We start from the raw sequence: 21,523 nt of genomic DNA on the forward strand, positions 1-21,523 counted from the left end.
CACTTACATGAAAATCATTTTCTTTTAACAGATAAACAATCAGATATTGTATGGAAGAAGCCACCAGAATGCTTCTGCAATCATTAAAACTGCCCCATCAAAGGTCAAGCTGGTTTTCATACGGTAAGAACAGTTCTCATCAAAACATTTGTTGCACTTTAGCCTATTCCATGACATATTTACATATTTAGCCTGTTTTGCACATGCTGAACTTTCTCAATTCTCTTTGAAGCTGAGTAAGCCTTTTCCCTGACTATTCTTCTTGGAACAGTTGAAGAGTTCTCCATAATAATTAAAAAAAAAATAAATCTAAGGGAAATGAATGCTTATTTTAGGGGTGTCTGCTGAAAACTTGAGCTATTCCTCGTGGGCTTGGGAGCTGCTTCTCCCACAACTTTCTAAAGTGCTTTGGGATGGTTCAGCACAGGGTTGGAGAGGGCAGCTTGTTCATCCAGCCAGGAGGGAGTGGAAATGGTGCAGAGGCTTGGGATTGCTGGGAGAGGAGCAGGGATGGAGCATATGGAGCATGGGCTGGGTGGAAGTCTGAAGGATACCTTTGTGTGGGCATCAAAAGAGGATTTTGAAAGTGAGCAATGGCTTGTTTGTACAGAGGGGAAGCCTGACTTTGCCAAGGAGCCCTGGGATGGATTGTGTGGGAGGGAATATGCTAAAACATCCTTTCATCTGCATAAAAATTGCATGTGGGCATTTTTCTTTTGCTCCAAGCATGAAAATTTTTCCTCTTTGTACATGAATTAAAGACACCTGCGTGCACTCCCTCAGCAGTTCAGGAAGTGTTGCTCCTATGACCCTGGGCAGGAGGTCTGGGAAGAAGCTGTCTCTTTCCCAGGACTCATACATGCTTTAATAGGCTGGAATTTCATAGATGTGTATTTATGAATAAATGGAGCTGTGACTTTTGTTGGGTGCTTACCCTCATGGCATTTTATAAGGTGGTCTTCCCACCAACATATGCATCATACTTGATATTGTTTTATATTCCTGGCTCATCCACAGCCTCCCTGTGAACAATGTAATAATCTGGGGGTGAATGCATATAAATGTGTACATTTACTGCCACGGCTCTGCCTGGTGCAGCGTGCCCAGAAATGATGGAAGAGCAGCATTAGCACCGTGAGGAATGAGTTGCTATCCTTGGCAGCTGCGAGGATCTGGAGGAGATTAATGCTCTTGCCTGCAGCTCCCGTGTTACTTTCCCCAGCCACTGAAAATTAAACGTCACGTCCCACAGCTCACTCACCATTATTTAATTGCGTGTGGAAAATGTGTCTGGTTGGAAGTTCCAGAGGCAAAACCACAACTTGTGAAAGCTCAAGCCAAGAGTGGGGGCTCCTTGCAGCCTGCCCTGGTGCTCCAAGCAGAACTCCAGGGAATGGGCCCTGTCAGCTCCACTTGCCAGGGACTGGACGTCCTTGGTGCATATTTTGGATTGTGTTTAAGACACAAAGGCCATGCAGGTTCTTAGCTAAAATTCTCCTTTTCAGATTGTGAGTTTCAAGGGAAAAATTCATCTCAAATATTCAAGAGATACTAGAAATAGATATTGGAAATACCACTGGGTGATTCTTGTTTCCACCTCAGAGTTTAAAAAAACCCCCAATTTCTACTTTCAAATGGTGCTGCTGAGGTTGTAAACGCCTGTCTTCCCAAGAGCACAATGTCTTGTCATGTCTCTTGGCCTTACACTGACAACTGATGGGTCTGTTTGCTCAACCCAGGCAGCCACTGGAACAGCAAAAAGCAGGAATTCTCCCACTGAGAGGATGTCCTTAGTAACAGGAGCACTGCCCCAAACGTGGGGAGAAAACCACTGTCCCTTGTTTTTTGATGTGTGGTCAAGTTCTAGCAAAGACAGATTAGACTGTCTCTCTTAAATGTGGATTTTAAGGAGAAACAAGAATTATTTTCTCTTCTCGTGTAAACTCTATTCCATGAGCCCAGTCTGCCTTGTCCTTCCCTTTCCTCCACCTCAGACCACAAATCCAGTGGATGCTGCTGAGTGAAAACATGAGCTGTGGCCTCTTTGTGCCCCTGGATGTGTTTCGGCCACGGTACACCACAGCTCACCATAGCAAAATGGCATGGACTGCAAGAGTTGTGAGAGAAATTAATTTGGTCTTCATGTTCATGAAAATACAAATATTCTCATTTCACCAGTGAAAAACCTGAGTAGATTATAATTTTGCAGAAACATATCAATCCACAGCCTAAAAAGGTCCTGACTGAGCTGACCCAGGGCATAAAAGCCAAACTGGTGGAATTCTTGGGCTATTTCAAGTGCCCTCTCTGCTACCCTGAGGCCTTTTTTCCCTGAGATGGAGGATGCTGAGCGATAAGCGTGCTGCTTTCCACTTGGAAGCAGGAAGCAGCATCAAGGTTTTCCTATTCCTGGTGTTTTGGTTCATGTGCAGGGCAGGGGGATGTTTCCATAAACTCCTTAATCAGTTGTGAAAGAAGCCCAGAAATTCCTGGGCACAGAAAAGCCTTTCTGTGAGAGCTGTAATAACTATCATTAAATAACTTCAGAGAATGGTTTAGGTTGGAAGGGACCTTAAAGATCATCCAGCTTCAACCCCAATTTTATTTTCTTTTCTAGAAAAAGATAAAGGATAAAAGGTGTCCTCAGCCTTTTTGACTTTTTGCTAAAATCCTGACTTACCATTTGTGCTATAAAAATCTGTTCACACTTTTTTACACCCAGGTAGTGTTACAATTGCATTCCCACCCCTTCCTGGAATTTTTGCTGATGAGATGCAGCTCAGTGGCTGTTGTGAGAATCTCAGACATCCCCTCATGTTTGAAGGCTTCTCACTCTGCTTTATGAGCATCTTTTCCTCAATTAAGTTGATGATGATGATTTAAAACAGTTGATTTTGGCCAGGTTCCAAAATATAGGTCTTAACACAGCCCTGTTTCCCAGTGGTCTCATTAATTACTTGAGCTTCTGAGAGCATCTAAAAGATTTGCAGTTACAGTGTCACTTTTCTTTTTTCAGGGGCAATAAGGGATATAATGTCTTAGTTGCCTCTTGAAATTCTTGGGCTGATTCTCCACCAGAAATTAGCCAGGTAATAAGAGGAGAAAGGGACTTGATTCCTGTAGGAGTGCCTGTGCCCCAGTTCCCAAAACAGGATGTGTTTCTACCCATTGTGGGTTTTGTTCATGTGTTTTAAGTCCATCCTTGTAACATGCATAATGAGACAGTATAATTAGATTTTACATCTGGAGTAGGAAATCCAGTTTATATCAGAAAGCTCTTTTACAGTGAGAATTTTATGATTCAGCAAATTCAATGTTTTTTCCATGCTCAGTTAACTGCCTTTAATCTGGTTTGATGCTTCAGTGTTGGTTTAACAAGCAGATCAAATATATCTGAATGCTTGAATCCAAGTGAGTTCCACTGATTTCAAACCATCCTCCCATTGTGTTCGGTCCTGTGAGTCACTCTTTGCTCTGCCTTTATCCCTTAAAAGAAAATTGCCTTGTGCTGTGATGAGACATGAGAAATGCTTTAATAGTGAGGGATTTTTCTGGTTTAAATGCCATCAGTTACCTGTCCAGAGCCCTCCCACACTGCAGTCACTGCTCTGATATTGTTGCTTCCTACTGGTGGCATTGCAGCTCCTCAGTGAAGCCCACAAATGTGTCACCCAACCCCTCCTTCCATTTCCAGGTGTAATCTCCTGGTATTTATGGTGATGTGCAAAGGAGACAGATCCTTCTACTCCAAGGACTGGGGAAACCAGGGCAGTGTCTGAGTTGTTCAACACTCCCCATTGCTGTGGCTTTCACTCTTCTTTCAGAGCCTTTAGAAGTGACACTTGATGTTTAGTGCCACTCTCAAATACTGTCATGCTTTAGAAATTATTTTTACATTTGTTCAAACCTCCATAATTGGCCACATTTTAAGAGTATCAACTCCTGTTTTTACTTGCTTTGATTGCTGAGGTTCTTTCATGTGGGAAAGCTTTAAAAATAAGCCCTTGCCAGGCCCTGTGTGTGTGCAAGTTTGAACTTTTCCTGTTTTCTCCAGAGCTGTTTCCTCCTCTCTGTCATACACATGTGGGAACAGGCGCACGGTTCAGGAAGTTCAGTAATTTGGGCTCCTTCAAAACCTTTGATGACCTAAGCTGCAGCTTATATGAACATTAGTTGTTCATTTAAAATACCTGTATGCCTGTGGCTCCCATGTAATTGGGAGTGGGTGCAGAGGAAGTGGAGAACAAGACTGTTCTTGCTGTCGTAGGAGAGATTTTTCGGGAAGAAGCACAACACAAAGGTCCTGCCTTGCCCCAGCTGGAGGAGAAACCCAGTGTGGCTGCTCAGTGTGCAGCTTTTCTGCAGCTCCTCTTTTCCAAAGGAGCTTCTAGAGGGAAGACAAAGATGAGAAAATACAAGATCCTGCCCTGATTTTTTTGTAATTTAACAAGCAGGATGTGAACAATAGATGTTTTCCACAATCTGCAGGACTTTGTCCTGGTGTCATCTTACAGAGGAAACCTTTATTCCCTTGTTCCACAGCTCTGTTCCATCTAAGATGTTGTGTCACTTCATACAAGCTTTTGGCTTTTTCTTCTGGTTCCTGATGTACTTTGTATTCCCACAAAAATGTCCACAGCCCCTTGCAAAGCTGCTGTCAAATGCTCTCTCAGCCTTGATGAGCTGTGTGGCTGCAGAGATTTTGGCAGGAGGTTCTTCCCCTTAGTTGAGACATCCTGAGGACATCTGGACGTCTGTGAAGAGACAACAGTTGTCAGGAGCCCTCAAAGAACAATTCCGTGTGTCCTATGATAAATTAAATCATTTGCCCCTCTGAGTGGGTCTGGTTTGGGATTTCTCTGGGTTTTGCCTTACAGCACCCAACTCCAACTTCCCTTCAGGCTTCCTTCCTGCAGCGTGGAATGAGTATTCCCTTGAGATTTATATTTGCAGGTGGCTCTCTTTAGGCTTCTTTTGTACCGAGTATTTGTGGCAGTTAAGTCAGTAATAAATGTATTTGCCTTTGCTGAAGCTGCAGGTGGAGCAAAACATCAGGAGTTTTTCTCTGGGGAAGGTCCAGGGGTCCTATTTAGACTAGAAAGAAGTAAAATGTAGTCAGGAATGAAGGCTGATCTTGAGTGTGAATGTTTAGACACCTTAACCCCAAGCAATATTGAGCACCATTAACTGAGAACAGCTTTTTTGGAGGTGGTTCTGGAGCAACTATTGGCAAATATGTTGAATGCTCGTCTGCAGTCACTGTAATTTGAATATGATGTTCAGCTTCTAAGCTGTCTGCCCCTGCATCAAAAGAAAATGATTGCTCCTTTTAGTCGTAAATAAATTCACGTTTTAGTTGAGGACACTTGTGGAAGTGGAGAGCAGAAACAGCAATTTATTATTAAATCTGTCACTTTAAAATATATTCCCACTTTGATTCTGCTTTGAAGCATTCTCCTTTGAAGCAGCATTAAAGTATTTAAATATGAACGAGTCCTAGCAGGGGGAGATTACAAGTTGTGACACTGTGTAACCTTGGGGATTTTTATATTTTTGCATTTTTTTTCCCTGGGGAATTACCATAAGTGGTTTTTTATTGCTTGGAATAAAAATGGCCATCCACTTAAAGCTGCATAAAGATATTTTCCCACTGGTGGAAAAAAGTACAAAGGTGTGTGGGTATGAAGTGAAAACTAGTTTGGATAATTAATTACACCCCAGTTTGTCATGAAGCTCCTGTCTAGCAATTTTTAGGGTGCTTCTTATAAAAGCTTGTATATATTCCTTTTTACTTCCATGTTTGCTCATAATTGCACGGCATGTACCCTGCATTGTGAGCTGCAGAGTGGGGTTACTTTTCATGCTGATTGTTCTTCACATAAACTATTGTCAGGAAAACCTCTGCTGTCAAGGAAAAATCACTGGGCCCCTCCCATGCTGATTTATTCCTGTAGGTTAGAAAAGCACCGACCATAATGAGATCGATGTCTCACGAAGATAAGAGCAGGGAAAATGTCCTTGCCCAATATGCCCTGCAGGGTAAAATGCACTTGGAAATTGAGAAATGTTGATGAAATTCATGGGCTTGGTTCCGTGCCTGCCTCAGATGCCTGTCCTGGCCCTGCGTCTCTGCACCACGAACCCGCTCCTAGCCTGGGTTCTCACTCTTGCAAGGCTCTGAGCAGGGCCAGGAGGAGAGGCTGGGAGCCAGGACAGCACTGAGCAGCACCCAACCAGCTCCTTTGAATTGTGTGGCTGTGTGGTTGAAGATAAGCAAATGAATTCACCAACCTTTGCCTGCAGGATTTATAATTTCAAATGCCTGTGACTCCCGTTCTCTGCTGTGCTGAGAGCTGTTGATTCACAGTGTTATTTCTCAGTGATCAGAACATGCTAGCTCCATGTGTTTTAACCCTTCAGCAGGAAAATGAGACTTTTTTTCTTCCAGGCACTTCCATAAAATGTGTTTAAAGACATACTAGTCTAATAGTTTATTCCAGAAATTAAAGAGGAAAAAATTCTGCTCGTGTCACAGTAACATGGAATGTAGTAAACAGGACCAGAAATCAAACCCAGAAGAGCCATGAGAAGTCACTTCTTTCATCTAAGAACTGTACCTGTGAAGCAGCAACATCACTGATTCCTCCTGCAAAAAGGCTGGAGAGGGACTTTGTGAAAAGGCATGAAGTGACAGGACAGGGGGGAATGGCTTTAAGCTGACTGAGGGTAGATTTAGATTGGATATTGGGAAGAAATTCCTCCCTCTGAGGGTGGGCAGGCCCTGGCACAGGGTGCCCAGAGCAGCTGGGGCTGCCCCTGGATCCCTGACAGTGCCCAAGGCCAGGCTGGATGGGTCTTGGAGCATCCTGGGATAGTGGAAGGTGTCCCTGCCCATGGCAGGGGGTGGAATGAGATGATCTTTAAGGTCCCTTCCAACCCAAACCGTTCTGTGATTCTGTGATGTTTTGCCTTAGGTGATACCACTGAAGTCACCTGTTACCTGGTTTTGTTTTACAGAGGCCAAAAAAATGCAGAGCTAATTCCAGAAAACAAATCCGTTTCAATGGCAGTCGAGGAAAAACATTAGCAAGGCAGAATGCTATTAAAGGAAAAAACATTCACAAGCTAATCAGATGTCAGCTTCAGAGGCATTTTAAAGAGTGAGAAGAAAATGCCATACATCATAAGCATTTTGGAAAAATAATTCACTTTATGTGTAGGGAGAATCAATGTTCATCTCCTCTGCATTTTATAAAATCTCTTCCAAGTTTTTACATTGAATCTTTTAGAAAAGACTACAGCAAAAATGAACAAAAGAAGAAAAAGCAATCTGTTATATTAAAACAGGTACTGTATTTCAGTAATGTGAACATGAAACTATAAACAAGCAATTTACAGATGCAGAGACTATTAAAAGAGGCTAACTGAGTGTTAGCACATCTATGGATGCGTAGGGACCATAAACTCCAACTGCATCCTCACAAATCCTAATCCACACAAAATTAGATTTCCAGAGGCCCTGATGTCAGTGTGGTCCAGATGAACCTACTCTGGTCCCTTGGAGGGGTGTGATCTGTTGGGGAGCAAAGAACCACAGCAAAAATGAAGTGATTTTCTAAGCTCTAACTCTGGTAAGAAACAGTTCTCATGCTAGTGAGGTATTTTCTTAATGGGCAGAAGCAACTCAAAGGAGAAGTTTGTCCGCCCTGGTCTGATGTGTAACATGTTGTTGTTTTGTTGTACAGAAGTGAAGATGCAGTCAACCAGATGGCTGTCACTCCCTTCCCACTGCCTTCAGGCTCCCACTCTGCTATTGAGGTAAGGTTTGTGGGCTATTGTTTTTAATTAGGGACTGCTAAATTGGTTAGATTAATCATAATTAGCAGCTCGTGATAAGTTCGAGCACCTTGTCCAATTAAACCCAGGATCATAAAATGCATTGGGTAGAGACTTGGCCTAATAGGCTTATTTTGCCCTGTCTCTTTTTTATTGATTTGGTTGTTGCTGACAGGCCTGCATGGCATTAACAGCAGGTATTAAACAGGTTATTGCTGTACAGGAGGAAGAGAAGGCTCCAAATTAAAACCTTGCCACCTCCTGTCCTGTTCCTTTTTCAGCTGCTCAGAGTAGTTGTGGTGAGGCACTTGTGCCTGGAATAATCTTCCAATGCAAAAACAATCTCAGTGTGGTAATGTTGCCAGTGTTTTTTGTGATTCTTGTTGCTACTTCAACCCCAGTGCAGACTGATTGCTCCCCTGTGCACCAGGAATCCCTGCAGTCACCACACTTGTTATCATTTTGACATCTCAATATGGTGTAACTAAATTTTCTAGATAAACTACATGGTTAGCCTTGCTGTTACTTTTTAATTCTATTTCTATCTCAGCTAATAAAGCAAAAGATGTTTTGTAATTCAATTGGGGTTTGGTCTTGCCTCAATAAATTCATGTGCACTGAACTCCTGGTGTTTCCATGAGCACGGCTGGGATCCCTCAGCACGAGGCCACGGGAGGTAACGCTGGATGCGTCTCCTGTTTGCACTCTTGCTGTTGTTTTCCAGATTATATTACCTCTGATGGCTGCTCCTTGCAGGCCTGGTGCTGTACAGTGCAAGACCTGCTTAGATTTTACTTGGATCTGAGTCATTTTTGGACAGTGCTTTGTCTTTTCCTCCTCCCCTCCACACCAGCAGTGTCCCAGGTGCAGCTGGTGCTTTATAAATTACTCTACGACTTAGAGAGTTCATTTTAGTTTTGTTGACTCTTTAATACCTGCATTTGTTCCCAGCTTTGTTTAATATTTGTGCCTTCAGGGTGAAGCACAAAGCTTTGTTTAGGCACATTCTGGCTGTGGCCAAATGGCTGTAATTAGGCTCCACCAAAATGTGTCTTTGTTTGCCTTTAGCGGTAGATGCTTGCGGGGTGAGTTTCATGCATTAATGGCAAGTTCTTACTATTTATATTATGTTCATTTTATAAGTAAATGCAAGTTTTTACTTCGGGCTGATATCTTTTTATTATATAAAATCAACATAACCGAATATAGTGATGTTATACAGAAGTTTACATTGCTTTCTTCGGCAGCTCTTCCTGTCTTTAAATAAAGAAAAAAAATAGCCCTCTATCTTGAAATGATATCTTCAAATTTCTTTGAAATACCACATAAATATTTAACATTGTGTGTTACATGCACCCTACATGTAACTTGTCAGATCACATTAAACAGCCTGGCTGGTGTAATGGACTATCAGAGTGCCATAGTTACCATGGATTCTTGTGTTAGTTTTCTTCAGCTTGTCTCTTGATCTTTATCTTGTCTCTTTATCTGCAGCTTATCTCTTTATCTTCATTGTATGAAAAGTGATAAACAGTAAATACACCTTAAATCAGGGTTTAGCTTCATTGCACGGAGTTTCAGGACAGGATAAGACACTGTTGTGGTGTGATACTGTGGGCAAGCCACCAGAAACAGAGTATATTGACTATTAATTGCTGTAAAATATGGTTTAAGAAGTTTCAATCACCAGAAAGCTGCAGAATGACATTTTCTTTTACAACAGTGAACAGAGGTACTTTGTCCCCTCAAGTGGTGGTCGAGACATCTGAGTTATTCACTTAAATGTAAAATGTCTAATGAAAATTCAGAAATAGTTTTGTTCCTAGGCCTAACGGGTCCAGAGGAGGCCCCGGAGCTGCTGCAGGGCTGGAGCCCCTCTGCTCTGGAGCCAGGCTGGCAGAGCTGGGGGTGCTCACTTGGAGAGGAGAAGGCTCCAGGGAGAGCTCAGAGCCCCTGGCAGGGCCTGAAGGGGCTCCAGGAGAGCTGCAGAGGGACTGGGGACAAGGCCTGGAGGGACAGGACACAGGGAATGGCTTCCCACTGCCAGAGGGCAGAGATGGATGGGATATTGGGAAGGAATTGTTCCCTGGGAGGGTGGGCAGGCCCTGGCACAGGGTGCCCAGAGAAGCTGTGGCTGCCCCTGGATCCCTGGCAGTGCCCAAGGCCAGGCTGGACATTGGGGCTAGGAGCAGCCTGGGATGGGGTGGCACTGGATGGGCTTTAAGGTCCCTTCCCACCCAAACCATTCCATGATTTTCCCAAGCTGTTCAGACTGTGTGGAGGAAACGTGCTGAGCATGAGACAGAGGTCTGGAGAAAGCCTCTTCATACCAAGTCAGCAGCTTTCCCAGTTGATAGGGATTAGTCTGGCCTTGAAAGCTGCCCCCGAGCTGCCCCTAAGTGCAGGTTTGGGAACACCTTGTGGTGTTTTGTGTCAACCAAGTGGGGACCAAGGTCTGCCTTTCCAGACTTGCATCCCTCATTTGCCCCCTGACATTGGGAGGCTTTAATTTTGGATCTTTCTACCTTGTCATGCTGTCCCTTGTGTAAAAAACCAACAAAAAAGGGTAAAACTGTCTAATTTTTCTCTTCAGCTCTTATGGGGAGCCAGAGCTCTGTTTAAAAGCTGTTGTCAATCCTTTCTCCCAGGACCACGGTGGCACCGAACCCGCAAGCGGCGAGGAAGACCCGAGCTTGGAAGTTGTCATGAAAAGCTTGACTGATGAGGAATGCAACAAGGCTGTAAGTGACTTAAGGCAATATTTAATGATGATTAGAGTCTAGAAAATGGAGGCTCACTGGCTTGATTGGTTTTCTCTGCCTTTTCATTGGAGCGTTGCAGCACTTTTGTCAAATAATATCGAGTACAGGTAAAAGCAGAATCAAACTCAGCTTTACATACACAGCCTGTTTTCATGAACAAAGCATTCAGTACAACTTGTTAAAATACCAAGAGTTTTCATGTAGCACTTTGGCCCTCTCCTGGGTTCTTGGTGAGTGAGGGGATTGCATTTCCACTCCTGCCATCCATGTGTGACAGACTTCAGAAAAAGCCTGGTCTGTAAATCATATTCTTATTTATATTCATAGCTTCATAAATTCTAAGGCCAAGATGTCTATTATCATAATCTAGTCTTGCCTCCTGAATAACACAGCTATAGAGTTTCTCTCAGTAATTTCTGCATTAAGGCCATAACTTGTGGTTTAATGTGGTTCTGTCAGTGTGCACTGTAATAAATACTGAACTTCTCACTGATACAGGTGGAGCTTTTTGTTGTTTAATGGGTCAGGATCATGCATTATCAGGAATCTGAAAGTCCTTCAGGGTGCAGCTCTGATCTCTTTTTTTTTGGACCCTGTGTTAAAAGTTTAAAATGGAAAACACTAAACATGACTAACCTGGAGGTACCTCCAGATTTGCTGAGAGAGTCTTTTTGCTGCCTACTCCAGTTTCAAGGAGCGCAGGACTTGCTGTGGGTGCACAGTCTTGTGTGTGTGTGTGTGTCCTCAGCTAAGGAAACCCAACATTTCTGGATATTTTTCCTCTTAGATATCTTCTTCCTGCTCCATCATGTCTCTTGCAAGGAGTGTCTCAGGGTTTGCAAATATAAATGTAACATACATAATGCTCTGTAGCTAGTAAGTATTTAATTAATGAGTCTGCAAATTCCAAGAGTTAGAAAGTGTTATGTGCTATTCAAGCATCAGAATTAATCACCCATGGATTGATTTATGTCCCTAACGGATTACAGAAAGGTTGAGTTATTGCTGTTTGGTAGCCTTGTGCAGATTCCTCTGATGGGCTGGAATACAAATGAATCAGAGTTTCACTGCATGTAGTTGCAGGTGTCATTCACCTGTTTTTATTGGAGTTCTTGCTCAGCTTGGCAAGAAATTTGAGAGGGGTTGCAAGGTAATAGGAGAAATTGCTCAAAGACTGAAGAGGATAAAAACATATGAAATATGTTATACAAAAGTGAACTCTTGGTGTAGGCTGCTGTGCTGTGCAGCTCTTTGGGTGGTGTTGGAGGAGGAGTGGATTTAATGGGAAAAAGAAATTGCAGCAATCCAAGGCAGGTGTGGAGGGAAGACACCTCTGGAACCACAGGAAACCCAGAATATGTTGGCAGCTTCTTTTCAGACTTGGAACCAGAAAGAAGGGAGCTCTGGAGCCAAAGGGTAGAAGTTGAAAGGTAAAAGAAAAGAAAGAAAAAGAGTTGTCCAAACAGGGCAATGGCAGAGAGGTAAGAGAAGGCAAAGGCCTGCACTTGGAGAAGTATTGGAATGCCTGTAGGTCCAACTGCTCATTCCATAATGCCTCCAGTTGGGGCAGCCCTTGGCTTATGGGTATAAATGGATGAAAAAGAGCAGTAAAAGCCAGTTTCATCATTTCAGAGTTTTCTTACCAACAGGATTTTAAACCTACATGGGAAATACTTCTGAGTGGATCTCAGTTTGGGAGTGCTGATGGTTCTGGCCAGAAGGGAGTGGGTTTGTAGGCACAACTGGCATTAAGACTTTGACTCTGCAGTGCAGCACAAGAGAAATTGGTATTTTGGGAAGGGAGATTTCCCTTGCAGTCTTCTAGGGAGTGTGGAAGCAAAAGAAAACAGTGCCTTGTTTTTCATAGCATGAGGGTTGCTACCAGAGCCTCAGTGCTACTTCACCATTGTTACTGAATTTCTCAGTCATATGTCAGGAGAAATCAGGAATGTAAAAGTCAACAAGTAAGATCAAGTTCACTGAGTAAATAAAAAGTATGTGCTTATCAGCAGAGATCTTCCACAAGTATGTACAGCTCAAAGCATGGGCAGGATGTCTCACCAAGTGACAGCTGTAATAAAAGGAAAATTAAAAAATTCACATCATTCTCTATTCATCTGTTGCTGATAAATTTGTCAGTCTCTCACAACATACTCTTTGTTGTCACTTCATCACTTTAAAAGCTATAAAGTTGTATAATGGACATCATTGTAGGCTGGGATGATAAGAAGGGGGAAGGAAAACAACTTTGTTTCTGAACTGGAGCCAGTGGAAGTGCTAGGCAAAGTCTGTGTGTTTATTAGCTGAGGTTTGAGGTGGTCTCAGAGAAGGCCCTGGGTTTCTGAGGACTGGAGAAATCTGACTTTCCGTAAGGTGTCCTTGGAAAAGAATTGATGGAGGGGGCTTTGAGATGCTCTTGGAAGTTTTAATCTGACAGAGGTGAGAATGGATTCATTTGCCTTTAAAGGTTTGAACTTGGAACAATAATCTGTCTTTACCACAAACAGAAAACACACCCTTGAAACACTGGCAGAGAGGAGGGGCTGTGTGAAAGTGCTTTGGGATGGAGTTGAGGGGGTTGAACTTGATTAAACCAGTTGGGCTGCAGGCTTTTGACAAATGCTGGGTGTATTTGGTGCTTATTTTGTTCAGGTACCTCTAGCACAGCCTCAGTTAAAAGATCAGAGAGGTGTAAAGGTGGTGCCTGGTGCTTACTTGCTGTGCAAGATGAAGCTTCAGATTTTAGTCACATACCACAATGAAAAAGGGAAGTATGAAGTAATTTTTCATTGCTCATTAAAACAATCTCTCAGAAAATGACAAAGCAGTCTTCTCATTTCTCCCCTGACACCTCTGATAATACAATGAGATCACCACTTTATCTTTTTTCCTGTTATCCTTTTGGATAATAGTTGCAGTTGTAGAGTTACAGCAAGCTTGGAGAAAAATTCAAGGGGAAAAAAGAACTCCTGTGGGGGTTGGCATGATTTAACATAACAAAACTCCAGCAAACAAGGCCAGTATTCTCAAGCTGAGTTACCTACAATTGTGTTTACTTTTTCTTTTAATTTATAAATTGTCATCTTAATTAGAAATTCTTTCTGAAATGCAGAGTATCTTTTGAATATTTGAAAAAGATCTGAAATATTCTTTGGAAGTTGGTGCTCATAATTTCTGCAAAACAGACTGTTTTTCAGGGTTTTTAATATGGGATAAGATAATTAACTATTACTGGGATCAAAGGGGCCTGAGTTTAGTGAAGAGCTAACAAGGGAGGGCACTGTAACTGTCTGGAAGCAGTTGTAGAAGTAGGAGATAAAAATATATTTTAGTGTATTGCAAAGGTACAGAAAGAAATTAGGCTAAAGGTGGAGCCAGTGATTGAGGTACCATTGTTGGAGACCTTTTTAATGAGGCTGGAGGATGCATTTTAAGCAGTTGCTTTATTTAGGAGAGCCAAAAAAGGAGGGGGAGGAGAGAGCAGATGACTTTGAACCCCTTCCTGCTGTGGGCACTGAGGGGTCCCTGTACAGCTTGGGAATTGCTGTCCCAGTCATTCCAGAGCTTCACATTGCTCTGCAACAATACAGAGCACATGTGATAATCTCCTCCCCAAAAATCCCTCCTGTGCATTGCATGCCTTCAGAACTGAGGGGTGGGATTTTAGTAACTCCTGATATTCCCTGTGCTCACAGCAGCTTTTCCTCTTTTCAGTTTTGGCCTTCAGATTTGTTTAGTGCTACAAATGGGCTTACATGAAGAAATCATGGAATTACAGACTGGTTTGGGTTGGAAGGGACCTCAAAGCCCACCCAGTGCCACTCCTGCCATAGGCAGGGACACCTCCGACTGTCCCAGGTTGCTCCAAGCCCCAATGTCCAGCCTGGCCTTGGGCACTGCCAGGGATCCAGGGGCAGCCCCAGCTGCTCTGGGCATCCTGTGCCAGGGCCTCCCCACCCTCACTGCCAGGAATTCCTTCCCAATATCCCATCCATCCCTGCCCTCTGGCACTGGGAAGCCATTCCCTGTGTCCTGTCCCTCCAAAATATCACTGTATTTCCCTAGAACCATCTTCCTGAGTTTTGCAAGATATTTTATTGAAGCTAATGAGACATTTTCAATACATCTCACTTTCTTTTTTGACTTTGTAGGATGTGAAATGTAAAGCTGACACACCAGTGGTGGCAGATCAGCAGGAGACAGAGGAGCAGCTCCCAGAAAATGTATGTGTGTTTAGGGAAATGTTTGTGTGTTTATGTTAACCAGTAAGGGAGGGGCCTGAGGGCTTGATTTGGTTGAAGATTGAGTGATTTATGGGGGGAAGGGATTAACTGGGGAGACATTAAACTAATTTTATTGATGGAAGCATAAAAAATTACTGGCTCCTCTTTAAATGTGTGGAAATTGCTTGTTTTCCTTCTATTGACTTTGAGGATTTAGCGAGGCACGATAATCAACAGCTGATGCTAATGACCTCATCATATCCCCCTTCCTGTGACTGATCACTGATCTCTCTTGCTTCTGCTTTGCTTTTAGGTCCTCAACCAGATCAGACAGTCCAGATCTTCCACGAAAGCCCCCGTGAGCTCACAGGAGATTCCCCTGGAGCCAGCACCCACTTACCTTTCTCCCGAGGCAGAAGTCCCCAGCCGTAGTAGGAACCAGTGATTTTTCCACAATTCAGTGTATTTCTAGTACCCTAACCCAAGATTTTGTTTTCCAGATAACTTTTGCTGAAGTTTTGTTTCTTTGAACATCTAATGACTTATTCAAAGTTATTTTATAAAGTGTCTGTATTTTTCTCTCCTTTCACAATTTTTGAGAGCTTGAAGCTGTCTTCACTTGTTTCTCTTGACTTTTATGTAGAAAGATGATCTTGGTTTTGATTGAAATAGAAGGAAAGACAATTTGGGATATGCTATCCATTCCATGGTGCTGGAATATGGCCTTATCTGTCCTGTATGGAGTATCCCTTGCCATCATGATATGAATTGTATAGGTTAAAACCAAATTAAATGTCCTCACAGGCGTTTACTGGGAGCATTTACTCTTAGAACTCAAGTCACTCTGGTTTAGAGACTTCAGAAGTGACTCAGAGTGGTTCTCTAGTTCAATTTTGTTACGCTGAAGAGCCAACAAAAGCTTAATTAGTTGTTGTCACACAATTCCTTTGGTGGTTCTCATTTTCTTGTTGTGTTGTGTGACTTACTATGTTCTTTTTATGTTCTCAGGTGTCTTCCCATCTCCACTGCCTGTGGATCCAGCAACATGTCCCATAGTTCCAGGGCAGGAGATGACCATAGAGATCTCCAAGGGCCGCTCAGGCCTCGGGCTCAGCATCGTCGGGGGCAAGGACACTCCACTGGTGAGTTTCTGTTAAACTCATACTTGCTGCAGACAAAGACAAAGGAAACATGGAAAATAACAATGCCCTTAATGTGTAATTGCTTTAATAAATTGCTCAGGACAGGGAGGACAAGCCAACTATAACCTCCATTAAAAAACTGGCAATTTTGCCTTGTGTCAGATCAGATGATGTTCCTGTTCCTACTGTGTTTCAGTAGTTTTTCTGCTGTGGCCAGAGGTTGCAAATGTGTTTTCTTTTATTTAAGCATTGTGAATTAGGAGTTGCAAGCAGGTAAGTTACCAGAAGTTAATGTTGCAGAGGTAGAGCTGTCTCAGCAAGGATAACGCCTCTGTCTTGAGAGCAGAAATGCTCAGTAGCTGTTTAAACAAACTGTGATTTATCTGCCTGCCAGCAAAAGCCCTTGCAGAACAGAAGTAAACCAAAGGTAATCTTTTATTGTTTTCTGTGTCTTTTGGCTTAATCTGCCTCTTGGATATGATGGTTTTTAAAAAAACTGTCGTCAGATGAATTAAAATGTATCAGTTCAAGCGTGAGCTCAGCAAATTAGTGATGCTAAACCCCCCTCTGCCTCTGCTCTTGCTGTCTGCTCTCCACTTTTCCATTTGAGAGATGCTTTGCTACAGTGTAAAAGAAGCCAGATTGGGTTTTTTAAATGTCAAATTCCGTTCTTTCAGTAAACAAGTCTGTTGCAGAGGTGTCTTTGCTGGGTTCTCCTGAATTCCCTGACACAGAGACTCTTCAGGTAGTGGAGCTGCTCTGGTACATGCAATTACTCCCCAAAATATCATAGAGGTGCATCATGAAGCATCAAAGTGCAGTGAGTGTCAGCACGTACAGACAGTTGCAATGTAGTAATCTTCTTCCAGACAAAAAAAACCCAAATAAAATAAAATAAAGAAGGAAAAAAATTGAAAGGGAAGAAGAAAGGAATTCAGAAGGAAAAGGAAAGTTTTGTTTTGCAGAGTGTGGGCTGGATCTTTTACAGCATTAAAGCTGAAATAGGAAAAAATTTAGGTTTTTCTCCCATTTATCCCAGTCTCCAGTTAGGTAGAGCTGGAATTAATTGCTCTGTGTCCCATGGAGATGGAGCCGAGTTAGTTTTCACTCTCTCCAGCCATGCACAGTTTTGTCCACAGTCCCTTTTTTTGTCAAGCTCCTCAGTGTTGAGTAAATTCAAATAAGTTGCTCAATGTTAGTCATCTCCCTGCTTTTTCATTTAACTGGAATTTGGAAATAGTACATGGCAGTCTGTCAGATGCAATATGGTGTGTGTCTTTCATGAGATTTTAATATAAATAAATGAAAATTGTAAATAACTGCTTTACAGAGCAGATGAGAAAAATGCAAAGGGTTTTATTCTTTAAATTGAGTAAATGCTTTTGGTTAAGTATTACGCTTTCATTAGTTTATTCATTAAAGTGTCCTCCTAGGAGTTGATTTTAAAAGTCTTTGCACTGGAGTGCAGTAACTGAAACCATGAAGGGAGGGAGGTCCAACTTCCCACTTTTCAGATCCTCAACTTACAGGACTTACCAAAATGAGTCCCTGTTTCTTTTCATTAACTCTGAATCTGCTCATTGAAAGGCAAGAAATGGTGTTTCATAGAAACAAGGTGCTTTTGGGAAACCACAGTCTAACCCGATCATTTGCCATGTGCAGAGAGCCTCTCTGGGATTCTCCATAACTTCCTTCTCCAAAACAGTCCCTGCAAGCCCTTCTCCTCAAGGCAGGAACTCAGGGTTGTGGCCACAGCTGGTGGGATCACAGAATCCTGGAATAGTTTGGGTTGGAAGGGACCTTAAAGATCCTCCAGTTGCAACCCCCTGCCACGGGCAGGGAACCTCCCATTTTTCTGTCTACTTTGTGCTTCTGATCTTCTCCAAATTATTTGGATGCCTTCCTTTTTTTTTTTTTTTTTTTTTTTTGAGTCCTGGAGTCAGAAAACCTTTTGAAAAGAATCGAAATGAAGTTCACATGACCTAACGAGGAGTCAAAGCAAATACTGCTCAGGGCTGGAGGAAAGTTTCTGTGTTTCTGAGTTTCATAGCTTAGAGAGAAAACGTAACAAAACAGGTCCATGGAGCTGAGTGATGTATCTGTCTGTCTATCTGTCATTTGGTTTTAACTCAGTTACACAGATGGGCATCTTTTGTATTTTAAAAAAGGCAAAATCGAAGGAGTTCATCAGGTCTCAAGGTTTTGTTGTGTGGCAGGAATTTTGTGTCCAAGATCCACTGTTTGCTGCAGTGCAGAGAAATTGGAATGAACTGTAATTGGCTTCAGCAGAAGTGTCTGCAAACCCCTGAAGGACACGAACCCCAGCTCCTAGGATCTCAGAAGTAATTTATCAGCATGGGGGAAGCCAGGAATGCTGCTCAGAACGTGTCAAGTCTAAAATGGACATGGCAAGACTATAAGGGCCTCACCCATGTTGTACTGAAATGCTCTTGATCTGAAAATGCTGAGCTGAGGGTACTCAACAGCAGCGCACGTGGGATGGGAAAGCTCTCTCAGAATATTTTATATCATCCTTGAGCACAAGATGTACAGGCCCAGCTTTTGGAATAATAAATCTGGCAGCCAGGGACAGGCTGCTTCAAAATGAAATACAGAGTGTAACTTTTAAGTCATAACCTCGGGAATCTCATCAGGAATCACCAAGTAGAGACTTGAAAAATACAGCCTGTGAGCAGGGAGGTTAACTCATTCAGGAGGTTGGAAAGTGATGTCTTAACCCCTGTGCAATGTTTTTTGGTGAGGAGATGTCCATCCCATTAAACTCCAAACCCTTTCCAGTGATGTATTACAAGCCAGGATTGGGGCTCTGTGCTCGAGGAGCAGGGGAGCAACAGCTGGAAAGATGTGCTTGCAGGAAAAGCATGGGGAAGGAAGGATTGTCCTTGGGAGTTGTCTTCATGTTGTTGATCTTCAGGCTGCTCTAGCCCTGGAGCAGTTCTGTTTCATTTCCCTGTAAGCGTTGATTTTTTGTAAGTATTTTTTTTCCTTCACTCACTTTCATTTCACCTTCCCATGTACCCCTGAGAGAACACAACACATGGCCTCTGCTTTAAAGCAATTAAAGTGCAGAGTGGAGCTGGCTGAAGCACAGGGCTTTCAGTTTGTGATTTTTATTTTTTTTTTGGTTGTAGTCCAATCAAACTTGTAAAAGTAACTTCAGAGTGGGAATTTAGAACAGGGGGAAAAAAGAGAAGTGTTTTCAGAAGCATCCCCAAAATGAGGCTGTAACGCTGCTCCCCAGGACACCCATGAGATTTTCATCTTAAATCCTTAGAGGACTGGGCATCAAGGAATTGTTTTAAATTGTACTTATCAGGTGGCATGTGGGGTTTGTCCAGAGAGGTTGTGGGTGTTGAACAGGACTTAGATCAACCTGGCCTAGTGGAAGGTGTCCCATGGCAGGAGATGGAATGAGATGGGCTTTGAGGTCCCTCCTAACCCAAACCATTCCATGATTCTCTGATATCCCAACCCCATAATCCCCCCCAGAGTGGTTGAATGCTGCCATGTCTCGTCCAGTTAACAACTTGCAATGATTTTCTGTGATCCAGGATAGTCAGTTTTGAAGGATTTGATTTCTGGCAATACATGGAAAAAGCACTGCTCTAAGGTACAAACATTTTCTTTGCAGGGTGGGGGCACTGCTTTGCTGCCAGCTGAATAATTTAGTGATGGTCGAGTTGATTACTGGTGGTTATTGACTCTGTCTTTGCTGCCTGAGTGATTAAGACACTCAGACATGCCCGAGGGGGTTCAGCAGTTTCAAGGCTGGTTTGGGGATGTTCCTCCAGGCAGGGTTAGAGAACCTGGGAGGGAGGAGGGCTCCGAGGCTCAGCTGGGGCTTGAAATCACAGCTAATTGCTGAAGAGGCACCTCTGATATAAAAGAAGATTGCAGGAGCTGTAACTTAGGGCTCTCTGGAGGTGGAGTAGGCAGGGAGTGGTCATTATCTCAACCTTACACAGAAAGGAAGAAAAACAGTGTTTGTCCTGTGTGGTTTTTGTTGTAAACAACATCAAACCTCTTATGCAGGATTTTTTATACTGGGTTGTCTACTTCAAATGTGGTAAATTTTCTTTTTGTACTTTTGCTTTCAGCTGACTTTAATAAAAAGCATTTTTAAGGCAATTAACAAACTTTAAGGTACTCCATCTGTAAAATGAAGCGATCCACAAAGCCAGGGAACTGGAACACAAAATGTAACAGAATATGCTTGTGCTCAGCTAACATGAGTTGGTGGGAGAGCTGGTAACACTGGAGTTGGGGAGGAAAGAACTTCCCTGATCACCTGGCTTTGCCCAGAAGGTTTTCTGGGGAGCTTCCTGAGGGTGAGATGCAGGTTGACAGAAGAATATTTAGATTCATTCTGTCAGTCCAGGTGAGTCATCCCTTGAATAAACCCCATCTGTTAAGGCAGGGCAAGGGAATAATCAGGAAAACTGTGACTTGTAACTGCAGCTGTTCAAGCCCCAGTGTTTGCCCCTGGAGCTGTGAGGGATAATTACCCTGTGAGGGCTCCATGCTGCCAAAATCAGGCTGTTCTTGCTCTAAAGCCAAGCCTGAGAGCTCTGCTTTGTGCCCTGCTGCAGTCTGTCAGCAGTGGGGACCTTCCTAAGCATGAGGGCTCTGTGACTGCTGTGGCACTGAGCGGGTTCTCCCTTGGCTGGGCTTTCATCCCACACTCCCCACTTCAGTTATATTGAAATCCAGGCAAAAAATATCTTTATCAGGTATAGACAGACAACATCTGAGTGACTCCATAGACAGACATCCTGTGCAGCTAAGACTGAGAGAGTTCTAGTGAAATATGCTCTCCTTATAACCACAAATGAAAAGGGGGATACTGGCCTCAGGGGGGTTCCAGCAATATCTGGGCTGTAGATGCTGCTGCTTTTAAATCTGCCACACAGTGAATGGAACAATGGAATGAAAAACGGGAATAGGAGCCCTGAGTTTTTAATCGTGGCTCGGGTATCGTGGAGGGAGAGTCTGCGGTTGGGAGAGGGAAAAACTACAATCCCTCCTAAACCCTCTCCCACATTTATAAACCAGAAGGCAATTTAATGACAGGGTGCTAAATGCAGTTAGCTCGAAATTGTGAGGAATGGCCTTGACTCCTGCTTGGATAATGCTGAGATAGAGTTGCTGGATTCATCATCGTTCCAGGAGGACGTTGGCTTGCGAGAGCATGACAAACCCAAGCTGCTTTGTACATGAGTTGTCACAAAACGGAGTTAGGGCAGTAAGTTTTGCAAATCATGTCTTTGATGGGTCTTTGGCAAGGGTCTAGCTGATGGTAGGGCGTGCTTGCGTAGCAGGGCCTTGCTTGGAGGAGCTGGTGTCTTCCAGGAATGTAAATCAACCGTAAAATTTAAGTTAACAATATACAAAAGCAGCAGGACCTGTCAGGATGGACTTCAGGAGGATCCTGGCTGCTGCTGGTTGAAACCCCTGGCTTCCTGTGTCACACACATTCAGCACCTCATGCATTCTTTATAACCTGTGCTATGCTCTGTACACTGCAAACTTTCTTTTTTTT

General features: G+C 43.1%; 1 protein-coding gene across 4 annotated transcripts in view; it reads left to right on the forward strand.

Annotated features, from left to right (window-relative positions):
• The window catches only part of PATJ (PATJ crumbs cell polarity complex component), a 140,715-nt gene that overhangs the window by 92,052 nt on the left and 27,140 nt on the right, over positions 1 to 21,523 (forward strand). For all 4 annotated transcript variants that reach the window (XM_048312764.1, XM_048312761.1, XM_048312763.1 and 1 more), the window contains exons 28-33: positions 32 to 123; positions 7,746 to 7,818; positions 10,485 to 10,577; positions 14,750 to 14,821; positions 15,135 to 15,252; positions 15,830 to 15,963. In XM_048312764.1, coding sequence (XP_048168721.1) covers positions 32 to 123; positions 7,746 to 7,818; positions 10,485 to 10,577; positions 14,750 to 14,821; positions 15,135 to 15,252; positions 15,830 to 15,963 — 582 coding nt within the window. The remainder of the gene's footprint in view (positions 1 to 31; positions 124 to 7,745; positions 7,819 to 10,484; positions 10,578 to 14,749; positions 14,822 to 15,134; positions 15,253 to 15,829; positions 15,964 to 21,523) is intronic.

This window comes from Corvus hawaiiensis, chromosome 9, assembly GCF_020740725.1.
Source record: "Corvus hawaiiensis isolate bCorHaw1 chromosome 9, bCorHaw1.pri.cur, whole genome shotgun sequence".
Classification (NCBI taxonomy): domain Eukaryota; kingdom Metazoa; phylum Chordata; class Aves; order Passeriformes; family Corvidae; genus Corvus; species Corvus hawaiiensis.